This window comes from Perca fluviatilis, chromosome 2 (genome assembly GCF_010015445.1).
Source record: "Perca fluviatilis chromosome 2, GENO_Pfluv_1.0, whole genome shotgun sequence".
Lineage (NCBI taxonomy): Eukaryota > Metazoa > Chordata > Actinopteri > Perciformes > Percidae > Perca > Perca fluviatilis.
In genome coordinates this window covers 2,476,393-2,495,418 of record NC_053113.1, presented here as the reverse complement: position 1 = coordinate 2,495,418, position 19,026 = coordinate 2,476,393, and the positions used below count along the sequence as shown (strand labels likewise).

The following is a 19,026-nucleotide window of genomic DNA, read 5'->3' as shown; positions in this document are numbered from 1 at the left end:
GGAATTCCCCCGGCAGTCTAGAACTATAACAGCGTAACTAAGAGAGATCCTCTCCAGACTTGAGGAGATGCGCCCAAGAGGCCGCAGCAACATCGCCAACCGGTCAAGATGGGCATTTATTACTTTGCTGCATCCCGGACAGCTCCTGCTGGCGTGCGCCAGGCAAATCGACCATCATAATAGCAATCCGCCATGGAACAAGCGCGCCTGCTCTTAAAGGGAATGTGAGATGATGCTCTGATTGGTTTATTGCACGTTACGCCCAAACCACACCTAGCTACTTCAGCCCAACCCATTTCAGATTTGCGTCGGACGCAAGACTCATTTATCCCGTCGGTATAATAGTAACAGTGCCCGAGATCCGCCCACAAAGCTACTTGCGTTTCACGTTTGATACTTGCGTTTCAGAACCTCTCAAGGATCACTGTCCCGTTAACGGGACACTTTGTGACTTTGGCGTCGCTGTAACCTCGATAAAATTTCCACTAATTAGCGTTTTTATATCTTTAAAGCATTAAATCTTCAAAATATACAGCCATGCAACACACCAATTGAAAGCTTAGCCTCTAATGATTAATTTAAGACCACATACAAAGCATAAGATGATTTATAGCAGTTACACAACTGTTACAAAGTAACAGAAAATAAAACAATTCAGCCGTAATCTGCGCAGCTGGTGTCTGGTGTTGAGAGTGCATGCATACCTGTTTTCGTTGTCCTTTCAGCAACAAAGTGGTATTTTGCCCAAAACTTGATGTTCATAAATCCCCAAGAGTCCAAGGAACTGTAATATCCAAGCTTTATATTCCAAAACGATCTGTTCGTCTCACAATGTTGAAGTTTCTGGCCGAATCACAACGAAAAAAAGCGTAACAGTTTTCCATTTCCACACTTCAATCGCCGCTCGCTTTTTTCCCCAGCTTCCTACATGCTTGTAGTGGGCGTCATCGTATTCGCTAGCTTCTAAGCTTTCCATTGGTAGCTCACATTAGCCAATGCGTTCAGGTTTGCCTCTGGTATGGCCAATGAAAGAGGACAAGCCGATGACAACATGTCAGGCAACACGTTGAAACGACCGACATTTGCTCGGACCAGTTAGATTTAAATGTTACAGTGATGTCAGGCAAACCCCAGAGTGTCAAAGTATATGGAAGCTGTACCACTTTTAATTTGGGTATTGTGATGGCAAATTTTATTTTAACCATTTTGTTTAATGATTGTTTCAATGAGTGTTTAATAATTCCATTTTAAACATTGTTTTTATTGCTCCATAAAATTAACTCATATTTTATTACAGGAAAATAATATCTAATTTTGATTGGAATAAATCCCTTCAAAGGGAGCGAGTGTAATGTGTAGTCCTAGCCAGGAGGAGGCAGGAGGAAACAGCTTGGCTCTGAAACATGTTCACAATGAGACAGTGTGAACGCGCTGGTGAGATTTAAGGTTACCAATCTGAGAAAAAGTTTTACCACATTGTTCACACCAGTACGGCTTCTCTCCCGTGTGAATGCGCTGGTGTTTTTTAAGGTCAGTACTTTGAGAAAAAGTTTTTCCACATTGTTCACACCAGTACGGCTTCTCTCCAGTGTGAATGCGCTGGTGTCTTTTAAGGTACCTACTCTGAGAAAACATTTTCCCACATTGTTCACACCAGAACGGCTTCTCTCCAGTGTGAACACGTCGGTGGGATTGTAACCTATTTAAATACATGAATGCTGCCCCGCATTGTTCACAGCTGTACGGTTTATCTCTAGTGTGAACACTTCTGTGGCTTTCTAGGTGACCACTCTGAGAAAACGCTGTACCACATAGATCACACCAGTACGGCTTCTCTCCAGTGTGAATACGTCGGTGGATTTCTAGGCTATCACTCCTAGAAAATTTTTTACCACATTGATCACAGCTGTAAGGCTTCTCTCCAGTGTGAATGCGTTGATGTATTATAAGGGTACTCTGTCGTGTGAAAGCTGCCCCACACTGATCACAGCTGTAAGGCTTTTCTTCAGTGTGAATGTGTTGATGTCTTTTTAGGAATTATTTTTAAAAAAAAAAGAAAACCCACCCCACAGGGGGGCGGTTGTTTTGTTTTTGTGGGGGGGGGGGGGGGTTTTTTTTTTTAAGGGAAGAGGAAAAAGAGGCCCCCCCCATTGGACACCGGTTTTGGGGTTTTTTGGGGTGTAAATTTTCTGATGAATCTTTAAATATCCAGATGTTGTGAAGAACTTGTCACAGTGTTGACAGTGGTGACGTTTGGGTCCCTCTCCTCCTCTCCGTTCCTATAGCAACAGACAAACCAAGAGAGAGAGTTAGTGAACAACCTTCTTTAAACCCTGGACTTGCTCTCACTCACAATTTTCACTCTTCATACAATAATTAATGACAAAATGAAGTTAAATATGTGCCGGTTGCAGACATATTATTATGGAAGCAAATGTACTTTTCATAACTTTAATAAGTTCAGAAATATTCTACATTTTCCAGGCAAGTTTCCCCATTCAAATGATTGGCAATTTAAAAACAAACATTTGAACACTCTTCAGTTTTACCTTCAGTTAGAAATTCCATGTTAACTTTAAAATAACACAAACCTTTCATACATTCTGGGTATTTTTCATCCTGTAAATCTCATTCAAACCTTTTAATGAAATACATACATTAATTTGATGTCAAAATAAAGGTAAAGTTCTTCTGGTTGCAGACATGTTACTATGGAAGCCATCGGGCTCTTCTCAGTGTTTCCCACAGGTTGAGAATTTACTGGCGGTGGTGTGTGGCGGAGGATGTGACGGCACGGTGCGTGATGGCTAGGTTCAGTAATAATGGGTTCAGTTATAAACTAGTCAAACAAAGGTGAAAACAATGACTACACAACATTATCAAATCATTTAGAAAGAAAAAAACTATTTACATATTAAACAAATTAGAATAAAAGATGACAGATACAGATGAAAATACTGCGACACTATGCGGCATCTGACAATTTCAGGGTAGTTATAAGGGCGGCACGATATGAGGATAATATGTGATGTGCCGTAACGTTGTTGAATATCGCGATAATGATAGAACTTGCGATACATTAACAGATATTAAAATGTAGCTTACTCAGTTCTTTCAGTATTTTGCTAAAAAACAAATTGCTCGTTAAATGTTAAACAAACTAGTGCAGTGCCCGTTGAAAATGTGCCTGTTTCGAACGGGCGATTACGTGACCTGTGGTATTGCTGCTTGTAGAATTCATCAAAACCAAATTGTACCCCAAAATTACTTGCAGAAGGACCCCACAGCACTTAATATGCACCTCCACTGTATAGCCTACTACTGACTTACAGTGTAGGCTACTTCTACAGTAGCATCAGAGGAAGACATTACTACTATATTTACCTGACAGAAAATGCTGCAGATTCAGAATGTAATGTAATTCAGAATGGACTCATGGCAGTGTGCTACCCATCTGGCCCTTTATGAGAGGCTGGTTCCTGCTTCTTACAGTGCAGACGCTCTACTGCTTGCTCCTGCCTCTGCTTGCATATTTCTGCCGATAATCTTGCTTTTCCTCTGAGAGAAACTATGAGCAGCGGCTCTTGGATACTTATAAATCACTGGACAATAATTGTTTTGTAGACATAGTAGGCTATTGCCATATTTCAACATTTTTCTGTGTGAGTGTGGCCTACCAATAGCTCAAGCCTGTCCTAAAGTGACTGTAGCTAAAGCTAATTAGCAGCAAGATGCCTCCCTTCTCAATGGAGGACTACTACAAACTCCTTCAGAAGATTGCAGTTCTGGAAACCAAAATGTACTGGTTAGAAGTAAACATGGAAGTGAATGGATCATGTGGAAATGACACTTTACCACTGACCCAAAACAATGGACAAAAGCATGCTAACACACGGCTAACTAGCACCAGCAAGACTACAAACAAACAAGAGGGCTGTGGAATGGGTAATAAATCAACAAGTCGAACTCTTTTGGTGCAAAGCCTAAGACTAAATCATTTTTCCTGGGAAATGGGGGGACGACTAACGGGCAGGGCACAGCGCCCTGAGATTTGTGATACGACCGGCTGGCCAGCATTACCATCCAGGCAGAGCGCCTCTTCAACCCCTGTACTTAGTAGGTCACAGCCGTGGACAGCTGCAAAAGGGAAAATCAGCAACAAAATGCCTCCCCAACAACTGAGTGTGCAGGTGGTATAACAGATATGCTCCTCTGCTGCAGGACCCTGGACATGACCTGGATTGCGTCTCATCGTCACACAGCAGGTTAAGGATTGAGAGCAATTCTAAAACTAATTAAAGCTGCAAGCAGCGATGGACGGGCCCTCGCTACCGTGCGTTTGCGTGGCACTCAGACACCGCAAATCGTCAACAATGAAAAGGGAACTCCCTGCCAAGTTCAACGATACCTCACACAAGACTCTACGTCATACGGTTCATTAGCTGTGAAAGGGGGCGTGGCATAAGTATAGGGGGTGGGCCAAACCTTTACCAATAAAAAAAGAAGTCTGCTGAGTTCAATGACACCTCACACAAGACTCTACCTTAAACGGTTCAAATGTTATCAAAGGGGGCGTGGCCTGAGTAAGTGGGCATGGTCATATTATAGGGGGCGGCTCAGTATCACATGTTGACCGCCACGCCACGCCCACACCGTCTGACAAAAGGTTTTTCTTTTAATAACTTTTCATCTTTAAGGTGTTGAGCTGATACAAGTCAACAGACAGCTTTGTCAAGGCAGTTTGGGCTTCAGATAGCTTTTACACAGTGGCCATAATGACAATTCATGTTCCACTATGAACGTGCACACACGTGTTGTTTGTATCACGGTCGGTCAGTAAAGGAACAGTCGCAGTCGCAACGGTAGCGGTCGTTGCCGGTAACGTACTCGTATGACAGAGTGCAAGGACCAAAGCTTTGTGACTAGCATCTAATGACTAGCAAGCACTCTTACCTCTGCTGCCAACAGTATCTTCCTTCAACGCTGCAGAAGCACCCGGATCCCTCAGTTTGAGACACCAAGTGCTAAACAGCTTCCCGTCTCCACCCTTTTCCTCTTGTCCACGATTCATGCCCACCGCCATTTGTTTTTAACTACTTTCTCAACTAAAGCTGCCTGTATCTAGCTAGCTACATGCTCCAAGTTTGATAAACTTTGTCTCCATTTTTTTTAGCCGCGTTACCACGGAGACCACTATGGGCACCGCACTCTCACATTTCGGCAAAGACCCGCCCTACTTTGCATCTGATTGGCTAGAACTCGTTTCGGGTGGAAGTTTGATGATTGTTAAATCCAGCGCATCAAAACAAATCCCATGTGGACTTTTTAATTTATTTATCTTTCTAAAAAAGTCATACGCCAGAAATCGGGCACCAGGCCCGAGTACTAACCCCCCCCCTTAAACATTTTCTCATCGAATCTACACGATTCACGTAGGTCACCTATTTTGGTTTCAAAACGGCGAATTTCGCCAAAAGGTGAGTGATTTTCATGCCTGAGATTCAACCCTTTTTAGTATCTGCTTTTGATAGAGTTCTTCCAGGCCTTTTTGCCTAGAACTTGTGATACAGCTGCTCACCTTAATTAACCTGGATAGGGATAGCAGATTAAGGAAAATGTGACAACTGACTCAACAAAAGAACCTATAAAAAAGGGTCAAAGGGTCTTATCCACATTAAACTTGGCCAGCTTTGTAAGGCAATACAGGCGCTTCTGGCTTTTCTTGCAAAGCAAACTAGTATTTGGCTCAAAGCACAACTTGTCATCAATAATGGATCCTAAATACTTGTACTCTTTAACAACCTCTATTTCCTGTCCATTTATACTAGTTTTTACAGTGTTAGTGACATTATGCCTAAAGTCAATACACATATCCTTTGTCTTTGAGGCATTCAGCTCAAGAAGGGCATCCTGGCACCATGTTACAAAGTGGTCCATGACCGGACCGTGTGAAGTTTCCTCGTTGTTCAGTAAGCTGACAATAACAACTATCATCAGCAAACTTCACAAAGTGTCGGTTTTCAGTCACAGAGCAACAGTCATTGGTGTACAGAAAATAGAGGGGGGAAAGAATGATCAGCTTTTCAAAGGACTTCATCACAAGTGACGTAAGGGCTATGGGTCTGTAATCATTTAAAATCTTTGGACGGCTGATTTTTGCAAGAGGGACTATAATTGACTGTTTCCATAAGTCAGGAACCTTCTGTTGACACATCGATTGATTAAAAATATAATTAAAAATGGGGCCTAGCTGTTCCGCACAACAAGAAAGAACATGGCTGCCAATGTTGTCTGGGCCCAGACTTGTTTTGGCTTTGCAGTGTTTAAAGGTGTTCACAACACTTTGTGTAGAGGTGATTGGAACAGGGGAAGTAAGGACTGTTTTAGGCCAACTATTTCGTTGCTAAAATCTTATTTGTCAAATTTTGAATAAAATTGATTTAGTTCTTGGGCCAGGAATATATCGGAGGTAAAGCATTCCTGAGCCACCCTTTTCTTTGTTTTGTCATTTAGACCCACCATTGTTTTAATACTGTCCCATGCTGAGCCTAAGAGGTTATTACTAAGTTTGTGTTCCACTTTCAGTTTAGAGTCCCATTTAATTTCAAATTTAATCTCCTTTTGAATGCTATGTAATTCATGAAGATTATTTTGTCTAAATGCTAGCTTTTTCTTTTGCAACAAGTCTTTAAGTTGTTTTCTCACCCATGGCTTGTTATTTGGGTATATTTTGACAACTTTTTTAGGAATTACCGTGTCCTCACAATATGCAACCCATGAGCTGACCACTTCAGTCAGTTCATCTATGTCCCGTGAGGATTGGACAAACTCCTCCCATAAAGTGCAGTCCAAGCAGCCTTGCAGGGCCAGCGTAGCCTCCTCAGACCAGCCCTTCACTTGCCTGGTATCTACTTTCCCCCTCTGTGGGCAAGTGCGGTACACTGGTATAAGATGCACACAGTTGTGATCGGCAGAACCCAGGGGAGGGAGAGGGACAGATTTATAGGCACCTTTGATAGAGCCATAACACTGATCAAGAATCTTCCCATTTCTAGTTGGGCAGGACACGTATTTATAAAACCATTTTAAAATTTTGTCCAAGTGACAGTGACTGAAATCACCTAAAATTAAGTTTGGGGCATCGGGGGATAGTGCCTGTAGTTTTTGGACAGTGCTATGGATTAATTCTAGGGCAGTGCTTTCATTTGCCTTCGGGTGAATATAAACAACAGTTACAAAAATCTGCAGAAATTCTCTGGGCAGATAGAAGGGGCGCAAGGAGACTGAGAGCAGTTTAATGTCTTTTGTACACAGCTTTCCTCTCACTAGTGTTGTTTTACACCAGCGCTCATTTATGTACAGGCACACCCCGCCCCCTCGCGACTTTCCAATGCTCGCTGCAACCCGGTCCATGCAAACAGGAGCACTGAAACCATCTAATGCAATGCCAGCGTCCGAGTCAGCTTCTCCCAGCCAGGTTTCTCCCAGGGCCAGGATACAAGCTTCTTTGAATTCATGTTGGTACTGGACATGGGCTTTCACTTCATCCGACTCGTTTCGAAGGGACTGCATGCTAACAAGGATGATAGAGGGCAGAGGAACACGTGACAGGGGTCACCTTGCTCGCTCGCGTAATCTACCTCTCCTACCCCGCTTCCTTGTTCTCCGGCGAAGTGCGTTGGTAGAGCTCCCCTTCTTTCCATACTGCCATTTAATGTCGGCAATATTTGGGAAGATTAGATCTGGAGGTGGCCTAGAGTTTGCTGGTTGATCGAACTTTAACAGATGGTCCCGAATGAATAAAATCCAAGACAGAGGAGCCGCAGCAGGCCTCCGCCAGGTGGAAAGTTTCCCACAACACTACCAGCAGTATACATCCCACAATCCATTTCATTTTAACCAGTCATGGAAATCGATCGCTGTAGAGCTAATTTGTGCGTGGAAGTTGCAGATATACGTTAAAAACTGCAATCAGATATGAAAAAAAACAAAAAAAAAACACTTTGGATAACTTAAACGGGTACAAACAAACAGACAATCCTCGCACTACTATGCTGCCGGTCGCTGCGTACGCATGCGCCCCACTTCCTGCAGCTTGGTTAGCGGCGGTGATTTAGCAAGGTTTACTGAGATTAAACTAAGCTTTGTAGTGACGGTTACTCCCTAATTCCTCCCTTTTTTGCGCTGTATTAATATTCATTAATATTGAGATTAGATTCCTGGGACTCTACAGTCTGGAGTAACCTCTTTCCTTCACTCACCTCCTCCTTCTTCCTCTTGCTCCCTCGATCCTCTGAGTCTCCCGAGGCCTCACTGACAACTTTCCTCTTGCCTTTCTTCTTCTTCTCCTCCTCCTCCTTCTCGTTGTGTTTCTGCATGTACTCTGTGATAAGGTCGGGGCAGTCCAGGTTGTCTTGAGGCTCCCATGTGTTATCCTCACTGGAAAGGTGCAGACAGAAGAAAATCTCCTCAGGCTTTGTTTTTAGGCGATACATTCTCTCATTTCTAATTCGTATTATTCCTTTTTTCTATTGCCATTTTGTAAGGTTATTTGTGGGTCTGCAACTTAGTGTCAAAATTCCAACCAATACTTCAACTTTGAGGGAATGATACGAAATTTATGCTGTATATTATTTGCAATTTGTAAATGAACAAGATACTAATATATATATATATATATATATATATACAGTGCCTTGCGAAAGTATTCGGCCCCCTTGAACGTTTTGACCTTTTGCCACATTTCTAATAAATATATGTAATTTTTGTGAGATAAGTTCAATATGAGTGAACAAATATATTTATTTAAAAATAATGGTGGGCAAAAATTCAGCCTTTACTTCAGTAGCAAACTCTCTCAGAGGTGAGGATGATTAATGTTACCTAAATATAATTTATATATGTGTGTAATCGTTCTTATAAATGCATCTCTGTGATAGTCTCAGAGGCGAGAGACATCATGGAAAAGGAACACACCACAGTCAGATACTGTTGTGGAGAGTTTAAAGCGGTGTACAAAAGTTCTCGTTCATAAGGCGGTAGGGGGGACCCTAATCTGTCCGGAGGAAGGGTGGGTTCCACGTTGATGTGGTAAACCAACATTTCTTTTTTCAGAGGAGGAAGTGGTGGGGGGTTTTGGGTCTATGAGAGATTTGTTTCACAAGTAAACGGTCCAGTTGGGGTGGGAGCGTCTCCATCACTCATGTCTGTTTTGAGCCCGGTGCAGTAGACTACCCCGCGTCTTAAGTAAAGTGGCGTACAAGATTAATTATGGGGCTGTAATGCTATTCTTTATTTGAGGTTTATCTAAATTTTCACTTCTTGTGTCTGTGTTTTTAGTATGTTGAGGAGTGCGTTAAGGGTTATATATATATATATATATATATATATATATATATATATATATATATATATATATATATATATATATATATATATATCTATCTATCTATCTATCTATCTATCTATCTATCTATCTATCTATCTATCTATCTATCTCAGGACCAAGAACACCAAGTATTCATATTATAGACTCCTACTTACTCTGATAACCCCTTCCATTTCAGCAATAACTCTACTCTTCCCTTCACCACTCTGTGGTCCAAAACCTTCTCCACCACATACTCCTCCTCCTCCTCCTCCTTCACTGCTGCAGCTGCTGCAGGAGGTGCTACAGGCTCCTCCTCCTCCTCCTCTTTCACTGCTGCTGGAGGAGGTGCTACAGGCTCCTCCTCTTCCTCCTCCTCCTCTTTCACTGCTGCTGCAGGCTGCTCCTCCTCCTCGGCCTTCCTGCCCTTCTTTCCTGCTCCGGTCGCCAGCTTGACGTCTGCTGAGGGCTCCTTTGGTAGACCCAAGGGGGAAACATGCAGAGATAATGATACAAGGGTTAGAAGAATTAATGGGAGGTGGGAGTGAATTATAGTTTACCATGTTTTACTTTATTCAAATGTTCTGTTTGAATGGAGAAAATGCAAAGGCTGATGAGGTGACCAATCCATAGGACTTCAGAGTGTGAAGTATCTCCCGCATTAAAACTGAAATAACTACTAAAATGTAAGCCACAAAAGTCATTAACTGGAACTACAAGCTACATGCACAGTAGCCTCAATCAACGACAGTTCATTTACCAGAAAATCGTCAGATGTTCCTCGCCTTCCAAAACTCAGTTCGTTTTGGAAAACAACAACAAACTTTGAGTTAGCTAGCTACACGCTGAAAATGGCAAGTTTAAAGGGGTGAGAGAATGCAAAACCGATTTTACCTTGTCATAGTTGAATAATGACAGTTTAGTGGGTAACTAGGACATACATAGAACCTTTAAATCCCATTGACACCTCTTTTCTCTGCAAATTTCAAACTTCAAAATTTGAAACTGCCTCTGAAAACGGGCAAATCTCAACAAGCCACCTAGTTGACGTCAACTCGGCGGCTCCTCCTCATTTGGCTCTAGTCTCTATGTTTGTCACGCCCCAACATTTGCATAGGCTACACAACTGACCTGAGATCAGTTAGTCTTCTGAATCTAGGTCGGGCAGATCTCAGGAATTGTATACATTGTTCATCTATTATTTTACCATTAAATTCACTTCTGAGACTTTTTTTATGCGAGAAATCAACTATGTAGAGGTCAAATATGGGCCGTTTTATGAAAATGAATGTCTAATTGCAAATTTTGTCGCGGCCGGTGCTGCCTGTGTAGCTGCCTCACCACCCGGCCTGCCTTCCTTCACAGACCCCGGCCTGCTGTGAGGTAGATACAGCTCCATCACAGCTGGCAGCCCACGGCACTCCATACCCACGCAAAGTCACCGTTTTTGGGGCTAATTGACTATCAAACGCCGCTGCCTGGACAGAGCTCCAGGGACTGAAGCTCAACCTCTTCCTGCTAAATGCCCCGTGTGTGTGAGTGAGAGCGCGGTCAGCGAGCTTGTTACGCCAGCAATCTCTTACCACAGGTCCAGTTAATCTTTTAATGTGTATAATTATAATGTGTTGAGTTATTTAAACAAACGATTGGTGAAATAAACGCCTCGTGTCCGCGAGTCTCATTGATAGAGCTGAATGTAGCTCTATCAATGGATGTAGCTCTATCAATGACAGCTACCTAGCATCCTCTTAGAATTCATCTGAAATTCACAAAATTATAAAATTGAAATCAGACACCGTTGTTAGCTTTATAACACCTTGGGGTAGAGGTTATATAAGTGGCGTGACGAAATTCAAACTGTAAATATATTACCGAACGCAACGAAAGCGCAAGTTTCGCTAGGTTAATGGAGAAACAGCATTAACTTGAAATCGGACACCGTTGTTAGCTTTATAAGACCTTTAGGTAGATGTTGTCTAAGTGGCGTGATGAAATTCAAACTGTAAATATACTCAAATTATGCCGAAAATGAAGCTCGCGGAGCCCCGTAGTGCAGTAATCCACAAAGGGTGACTTTGCCCTGGGTATGGAGCCCAGGCAGGCTGCCGCTTTCTCATCAGACTGTGTGGAGCTCCTAAAGTCCGACACGTCTTACCAAATTTGCAATTAGCTAGCCATCAATTTTCATAAAACCGCCCATATTTGAGCTTTATACAGTAGATTTCTCACATAAAAAAAAAGTCTCAAGTGAATTTGGTAATGAAACATTGTAGTGTTTGGAATATGAGATTCTGTCGTGTCTCTAATGTGTGTGTATGGGGGATTCGCTCAACCAATCAGCGCGCGTCTCTAATGTGTGTGTATGGGGGATTCGCTCAACCAATCGGCGCGTCTCTAATGTGTGCGTATGGCAATTCGCTCAACCAATCAGCGCGCAGCTCATCTAAATATTCATGAACATACCATATTTGGAAGAAAAGCTCTTGTTACAAATAGGGCCAAAACACAGGGATGCATAAGGGCCAATAAAATATCAACCAGGCCATTTTCAGCCCAACCAATGTTACATACCCCATTAGGAGACCATAAGGAACAGTGTGAAATACCCTATATAATCATTCTATCACCCCTTTAAAACAACGTTTTGATCGTGCAACAAGGAAGGCCTGGTTGGTTCTTTCTGGGAATAACTGTAAAGATTTACAAAGAATATGTTTAACGTTACGCCATTTTATATCTAACTGGGATGTTTTGGGACCGAATGTGGCAGGATTGCTGCGGGTGAAGTGATGTTACACAGGGTGATACACTGGTGAGAGCAAATTACGTTTAGCCATGTATCAGCTAATTTAAATAGCTCACTTTACCTTATTGTGTGAACAGTTAACTTCATTTTATATTATATGTGGCTAGGGTTTAGTGTTAATTTTGTCACCTATTTTTAATTTATTCTTAGTCTTAGTAAAAAATTTTGTTAGTCAAGTTTTAGTCGACTAAAAGTCTCATCATTTTAGTCTAGTTTTAGTCAAAAGAGAATTCAAGGTATCTTAGTCAAGTTTTAGTCGACTAAAAGTCTCGCCATTTTAGTCAAGTTTTAGTCAAAACATTTGTCTTTTTTTAAATAAATTATTTCTGATAACCATTTCAGACAAATAGTTATAAAAATAAATAAATGCTATATATATATATATATATATATATATATATATATATATATAAAAAAATATAAGTTATATAAATATTGAGCCTCTTCCTTAACGACAAAACAACTGCATGAGGAAAGGATATTTTACAATAAAATAAATGCACCACAAAACTGGCGGTACTATTAGTTAGCGCAAAGCAAATGTGTTGTTTTTCAGACAACGGCAGCGGGCTGTACACGTGCGTCTCCGTGTTGGAAATAGAGACAAACCTTTACACCGTTTAGCTGTCAGCATTTTAACTGTGTTAAATCCAACTGCTAGCTAAGGGATTGGGCTACATTCACCTTCTGCCACGTGTAGTGTTAACTAGCCCGTTAAGCGATGATTCGACTGACTCTTACCATCCGTTTAGGAGCATCAGAGAGAAGCGCAGGCTATTCGGTCCGGTAGAAACGGTCGTTAGGCACTTCGGTGCGTAGTTGCATCGTCTCAGTAACAGCTGAATATTCTATCTGATTGATGAAAAGTAGACGATTGTAGACCAAAAATGAAGAGAGATTTTATCTTAGTTTTTATTTTATGCCAAACATTTTAGTCTCGTCTTTTTTCGTCAACAATAATGCATGTTAATTTAGTCTTAGTCAACATTTTTGGACATTGGCGCAGTCTCGTCATCGTCTCGTCTTAGTCATGGAAAAAAGGTCGTTGACGAACATATTTAGTCTCGTCTCGTCTGACGAAATTAACACTACTAGGGTTGGGTATAGTTCACATTTTTACTGGTGCCGGTACCGAAACCTGAAATTTGGTTCTGGTACCCAACGCTACCTTTTTTTGGTACTTTCCCTTTGTAATAACAAATCAATTAATTTCAGTTGTAAAACTAATTTCAAACCTATTTATCCTAGAGTATCTTCGCTCCGTCTTACCTCTGTGTGTGTGTGTGTGTGTGTGTGTGTGTGTGTGTGTGTGTGTGTGTGTGTGTGTGTGTGTGTATGTTTTAAAGCTGAGCCCTGCTCTCTGTCAACATGCAGTTGGCGTTTCTTCTATCAGGGTGAAAATGTTCCACCTAAACAAGTTCCTTCCTGAGAATATTTTGCAGAGCCAAAGTTGTTGCGTCCGGAGCTTAGCGCCGCCCGAGACTATTGTGATTGGTGTAAAGAAATGCAAACAAACCAAAGTGTTTTTTCTCCTATCCCAGAATGTCTGAGTAAGCGCATGTGTGAGGCCGCGCGTTGATGTGTCTGAACAGAGGAACAAACTATTCTAAACCGTTCTGGAACCAGACGTGAAAAAGTCAAGCCTACAAAGAAGCAACCAGCGATAGAGGAAATCAACGACATTAAGAGTTCGCTTGACTTTCTCTCTGAAGAGATTACCACTGTCAGGCTGCAGCAAAAATCCATTTTAGACCTGGTGGCGGAAGTAAAGGCTCTCCAGCTTCAAAATGAAGAGAAGGACAAGAGACTTGCCCTACAAGAGAACAGAGTGGCTGATCTAGAGCAGTAGCCTACACGAGAATGAATGATGTTATTGTATCGGGGCTCAAAATAAAACCTCAGTCGTACACACAGGCAGTAACAGTGACCACTGACCACGATCGGGAGCCCGACGGGTCGGTTTCTGACTCCGTGGAGCATCAAGTAGCAGCCTTTCTACAGTCCAAGGGCATCTGATTGGACTGTAACACCACTGAGGCTTGTCACCCTCTGCCCCAGAGAAATAACAGCAACAAACCAGCCATTATAATGAGCTTTGTTAACCAAAAACACTAAATTGCACTACTGAAACAATGAAGGAAGTTGAAGGGAACAGACGTCTACATGAATGAATATCTCACCAAACAGAATGCTGATATCGCCTGGGAAGCACGATCCTTGAAGAAGTAGAAGAAAATACAATCTACATGGTCTACAAACTGCAAAATCTGTAGACCATGTAGATTGTACTTTAAAGTGATGGTTCGGAGTAATTTCACCCTAGGGTCCTTTGCACCACGACCTCGAGTCAAACAACCCCCCAGAAGATTTTTTCACCTGGGTCAAACATTGGGAGAGTTAGCGTTATCAGCTGAATAGCTTAGCGCAGGGGCTAATGGATCCAGGTTTGTATCTCGTAAGTTACCCCACTAATAATGCCCGAAATGATACCAAACTTCTACACTAGTACAAATAGGTTATGCACTCATAAAACGATGGATTGGAAAGTTTGTAACTACACCAGAAGTTTATGTAAATAACACTTGCCTGTTGGCTTCTGCTCTCTGCTGCTACCGCAGTAAGACAACTGCTTAGGGCCGTCTACAACTTACAACACCGAAAAGACATACAACAAAAATACTTTTTTTTTTAAGTAAGTGCTGTAGTATAACTAGCAGGAGACAATTTATAATTGAGGTAAGTTTGGAGACATTACCTTATTTAATCATTAAATTAATACATATTTTTGTTGTATCTCTTTTCGGTGTTGTAATTTGTAGACGGCCCTAAGCACTCGTCTAACTGCGACCTAGGCTGAATCCGAATCCTCCCCTTATCCCTAACCCTTTGTCTTATCCCTCGTTGTGCGCGTTCACGTGAGAGCTAGTGCTGTCCGAATCCTCGTCTTGATCGAGTGTTAGGGCTTAGGGGGAGGGTCAGATGTCCCTTCCGACCAAGTAAGAACACGAGCTTACTTCGCCACATTGCACAACAAGGAACATGGCTGCCAGGTCGACCAGAGAGACCCATAAATGTAAGTATTCTCGGCTTAAAGAATAGTTTTAAAAATTACGACGGTGTTGTTTTGTGCTCTACACAGTCCTGTACATATATAGTTGCAACCATGTTCTTATTGAAACGTTTTTAAAAATCGCTAGTTCGCTAACGTTACATTGCTGATTTCAGTCCCACATTTCATTTGAATGGACTCCATGCATGTTTCCAGTCCAGTTAGCTAGCCACGAGGTCTTTTATTTTTTTTTGAGGGGGGGGGGGGGAACGTAACTGTAGCCTCTAGCTAGCTAGCTATGTGCTTTGCTGTGGGGAAGGGGATTCGTAAATATTATTTTGTCGTTTGTCTGTACAAGTCGAGTCAAGTCCTGCTATGTGCTTTGTTCTGGGGAGAGACAACTCTAGTCACGATGTGTTTTGGGGGGGGAGACGTAACCACTAGCTATGTGCTTTGTTGTGGGGAAGGGGATTCATAAATATTATTTTGACGTTTTACTGTACATCCTGTATCGCACAGGGACGCCAGAGGAAACCCGGCAACTGATCTTCTTTCGGACTGAAAAGGAACCAAAGTTTCTAAAATCAAAATATGCCGCAAAACAACTATGGGAGTGAGTCATACATTCATTATTGTATTGGTACTATATATTTGTAAATGTTACTGTATTGTAATTTGTAATTCATTCCTGTTCATTTACATTGTTGTTGGTTATGATACAGGACGCTGGTGAAAGAAATGGGTTTGGAGGGAAAAGTGACTGGCCAACAGGCAGCCAAGAAGTGGGAGAATCTGAAACAAAAATACAAGGTATGTGATGTTCTGTTAAAGAAAAAAAAATCTGCATCTTCAATCTCAATACGATGTAATGAATGCATACAGTATGGTTGTAGGCATGTGTGTGTTGTGTGTCCTTCCAGGAACTAAGAACTCCCAGAACAGGGTCAGGTACGGACAGAGGGGAAGTGACCGCTGCAACCTGGCAATTTTATGAGGACATGCACGAGATGTTGGGTGCCAGGCCCTCAGTCGACCCTCCTGTGTTGGTGGCATCCTGTTATGTTGATCCCACGCCAATCCTCATGGTATGTAATGCAAGTAAATTTTGTGGTCTGTATTGTGTGTGTGTGTGTTATATTATATATATATATATATATATATATATATATATATATATATATATATATATATATATATATATATATATATATATATATATATATATATATATATATATAGACACACACACAAAAGTTTGGACACACTTTCTCATTCAATGCGTTTCCTTTTTATTTTCATTACTATTTACATTGTAGATTCTCACTGAAGGCATCAAAACTATGAATGAACACATATGGAATTATGTACTTAACAAAAAAGTGTGAAATAACTGAAAACATGTCTTATATTTTAGATTCTTCAAAGTAGCCACCCTTTGCTTTTTTTTATTAATAAGGGACAAAATTCTAATAATTAACCCTGACAAAGCCCACCTGTGAAGGTAAAACCATTTCAGGTGACTACCTCATGAAGCTCATTGAGAGAACACCAAGGGTTTGCAGAGTTATCAAAAAAAGCAAAGGGTGGCTACTACGAAGAATCTAAAATATAAGACATGCTTTCAGTTATTTCACACTTTTTTGTTAAGTACATAATTCCATATGTGTTCATTCATAGTTTTGATGCCTTCAGGGAGAATCTACAATGTAAATAGTCATGAAAATAAAGAAACACATTGAATGAGAAGGTGTGTCCAAACTTTTGGCCTGTACTGTGTGTGTGTGTGTGTGTGTGTGTGTGTGTGTGTGTGTGTGTGTGTGTGTGTGTGTGTGTGTGTGTGTGTGTGTGTGTGTGTGTGTGTGTGTGTGTATAGAAATGATATGTGTGTTTATAACACACACATATCATTCCCACATGACATGGTCAAAAACATTTGTGGATTGTAAATCAAGATCTATCTTGTTCCTTTAAGAGCCCTCATCCCCAGCTAGCAGCTCCAGCAGTAGCAGCTCTGCAGTCAGCAGGTCACCACTGCCAAGTCCCTCGCCCGCAAAGAAAAGAAAAAGAAATGCCATCCTGGATTTCCTCACTGAGGAGTCCAACAGGGAGCAGCGGCGCCACGAGGAGAGCGAGGCCGAGAACAAGGCAAACACACGGCAGTTGTTGTCCCTCCTTGAGAGGATTGTTGAGAAATTGTAGTAGTAGTTTTTTTATTTTTTATGGCTGCCATTTGCAACTTTTTTTGCCACGTTTTTTTTTGAGTTTTCTACATTTGACTGCCTTTTTTTTTTTTTTTTTTTAAACAGTCATGTACCTCATGTATAGTATTTATTCTTTTTGGCTGCCTTTTGCAAAACTTTTTTGAGTTTTATACATTTGAGTGCCTTTTTTTACTGTCATCTACCAATATTGTTAATATTATTGCCATTGCACTGAACTGCCTTGCACTACATTCATATTTAAATCTCAGTACACTTGATATTGCACTATTTCTACCCTGTTTTAAATTACTGTATATGTTTGACTTTTTGCACTGACTAATGTCCTGTTTTTATTCTGGCCAATAAAGCTATATTGTTATATAATGTTTTGCCCATTTACTTTCATTGGTCAAGTCATATTTGTGCAATCCAAACTTGAATTAACTATTTGGGGGGTCTAACTGATATGTATTAAGATAAGATAGATTTTATTAATCACACACTGGGGAAACTCCTAAGCACTGTTTCGATACTGACTCATATTGAGAGACAATAATTGTGTTAAGTTAAAAGCCTCTGATGTAAAGCGGCTGACGAAGCTGGTGAGTGAAATAACTGTAAACACATTGTAACACACACACGCTTCTTTGCACATCTCATCCCAATCTATTCAATGTATTATATTACAGTAATTCAATCATATTGTGTGAAGGCGTATTATGAGCCTTTCATAAAAGCAAATAGAATCATGCCAACAGAACACTTTTTTCTTATTACTTAAGCACATCATTTAAATGAAGCAGTGGTTACAACAACCACAGAGACTAACCATAACTTAGTAGTTGAATAAATCTGAGTCAATAGTCAAATAAATCAATGTCTTTCTGAACGTGTGACATTCAAAACCATGATAACTGACACAGATATACAAAACACCATGCATTGTGTATACAAATGTTTATTGCAAACAGACCTAAGTAGTACACATACATAAAAGAACAAACTATAAAATGTATACACTGGTCATGTTCATGGGGCTTGCACATTGCCTGAAACTAAGGCAGCCAGTCTGTGTCTTGCATCATTCCCAGAGATTTCATTGTATGCCATGTGTCCACGGGGAGGTTGGGCATCATCCATAAGAATGTCTTCATCCGGAACCAGTGTGTCACCATTGTCCATACGCACATTGTGCAAAAAGGCACATGAAGCAATTACTTGGGGTGCAAATGTGGGCTTCACCTCCAAAGCTCTGAAAAGCGTTGACCTCCATCTGGTCTTCATCATGCCGAACGCCCTTTCAATTATGCTGCGCCCCCTTGACTGGTAGTAGTTGAATCGCAGTTGTACTTCTCCATGCACTGGCTCCTTGAATGGGGTGATGAGGCTAATCGGAGTTTCCAAACAGGGATACCCACCATCACCCAGGAGGATTTAGCCTGTTGGGGGATACCGTCTTGTGGTGTAAAAACTGCTCCAGAAATGTTGACAAATCCCTGACCCACTGCAGGCAGGTCCACTGTTTGAGGGAAGTCGATTGCTCTCCGTCAAAGATTGCCTGCATGTTGATTGAGTAAAAGCCTTTATAATTCAAATAGTCCAA

The 19,026-nt window shown here is 41.3% G+C and overlaps 2 protein-coding genes across 4 annotated transcripts in view; both read right to left on the bottom strand.

Moving 5' to 3' along the window:
- Window positions 1-19,026, bottom strand: part of LOC120571101 (zinc finger protein 664-like) — a 416,820-nt gene that overhangs the window by 45,760 nt on the left and 352,034 nt on the right. The window lies entirely within an intron of this gene.
- LOC120544544 (zinc finger protein 239-like) lies at window positions 209-8,495 on the bottom strand. The gene is made up of 4 exons (XM_039778406.1): window positions 8,383-8,495; window positions 7,327-7,573; window positions 6,754-6,921; window positions 209-1,998 (listed from the first exon to the last, which is right to left on the bottom strand). The coding sequence occupies exons 1-4, from the start codon at window positions 8,493-8,495 to the stop codon at window positions 1,408-1,410; spliced, it is 1,119 nt and encodes a 372-aa protein (XP_039634340.1). The 3' UTR covers window positions 209-1,407.

Bases quoted from the DNA above. Each gene is read 5' to 3' on its own strand.
- LOC120544544 (XM_039778406.1), bottom strand. From the start codon at position 8,495: ATGTATCGCCTAAAAACAAAGCCTGAGGAGATTTTCTTCTGTCTGCAC. The intron at 6,922-7,326 runs GTGAGAGGAAAG...ACTTGCCCACAG, and splicing joins GCTGGTGTAAAACAACACTA to AGGGGGAAAGTAGATACCAG. The intron at 1,999-6,753 runs GTAATTCCTAAA...ACTGAAGAAAAG, and splicing joins TTGCATATTGTGAGGACACG to CCTTACAGCTGTGATCAGTG.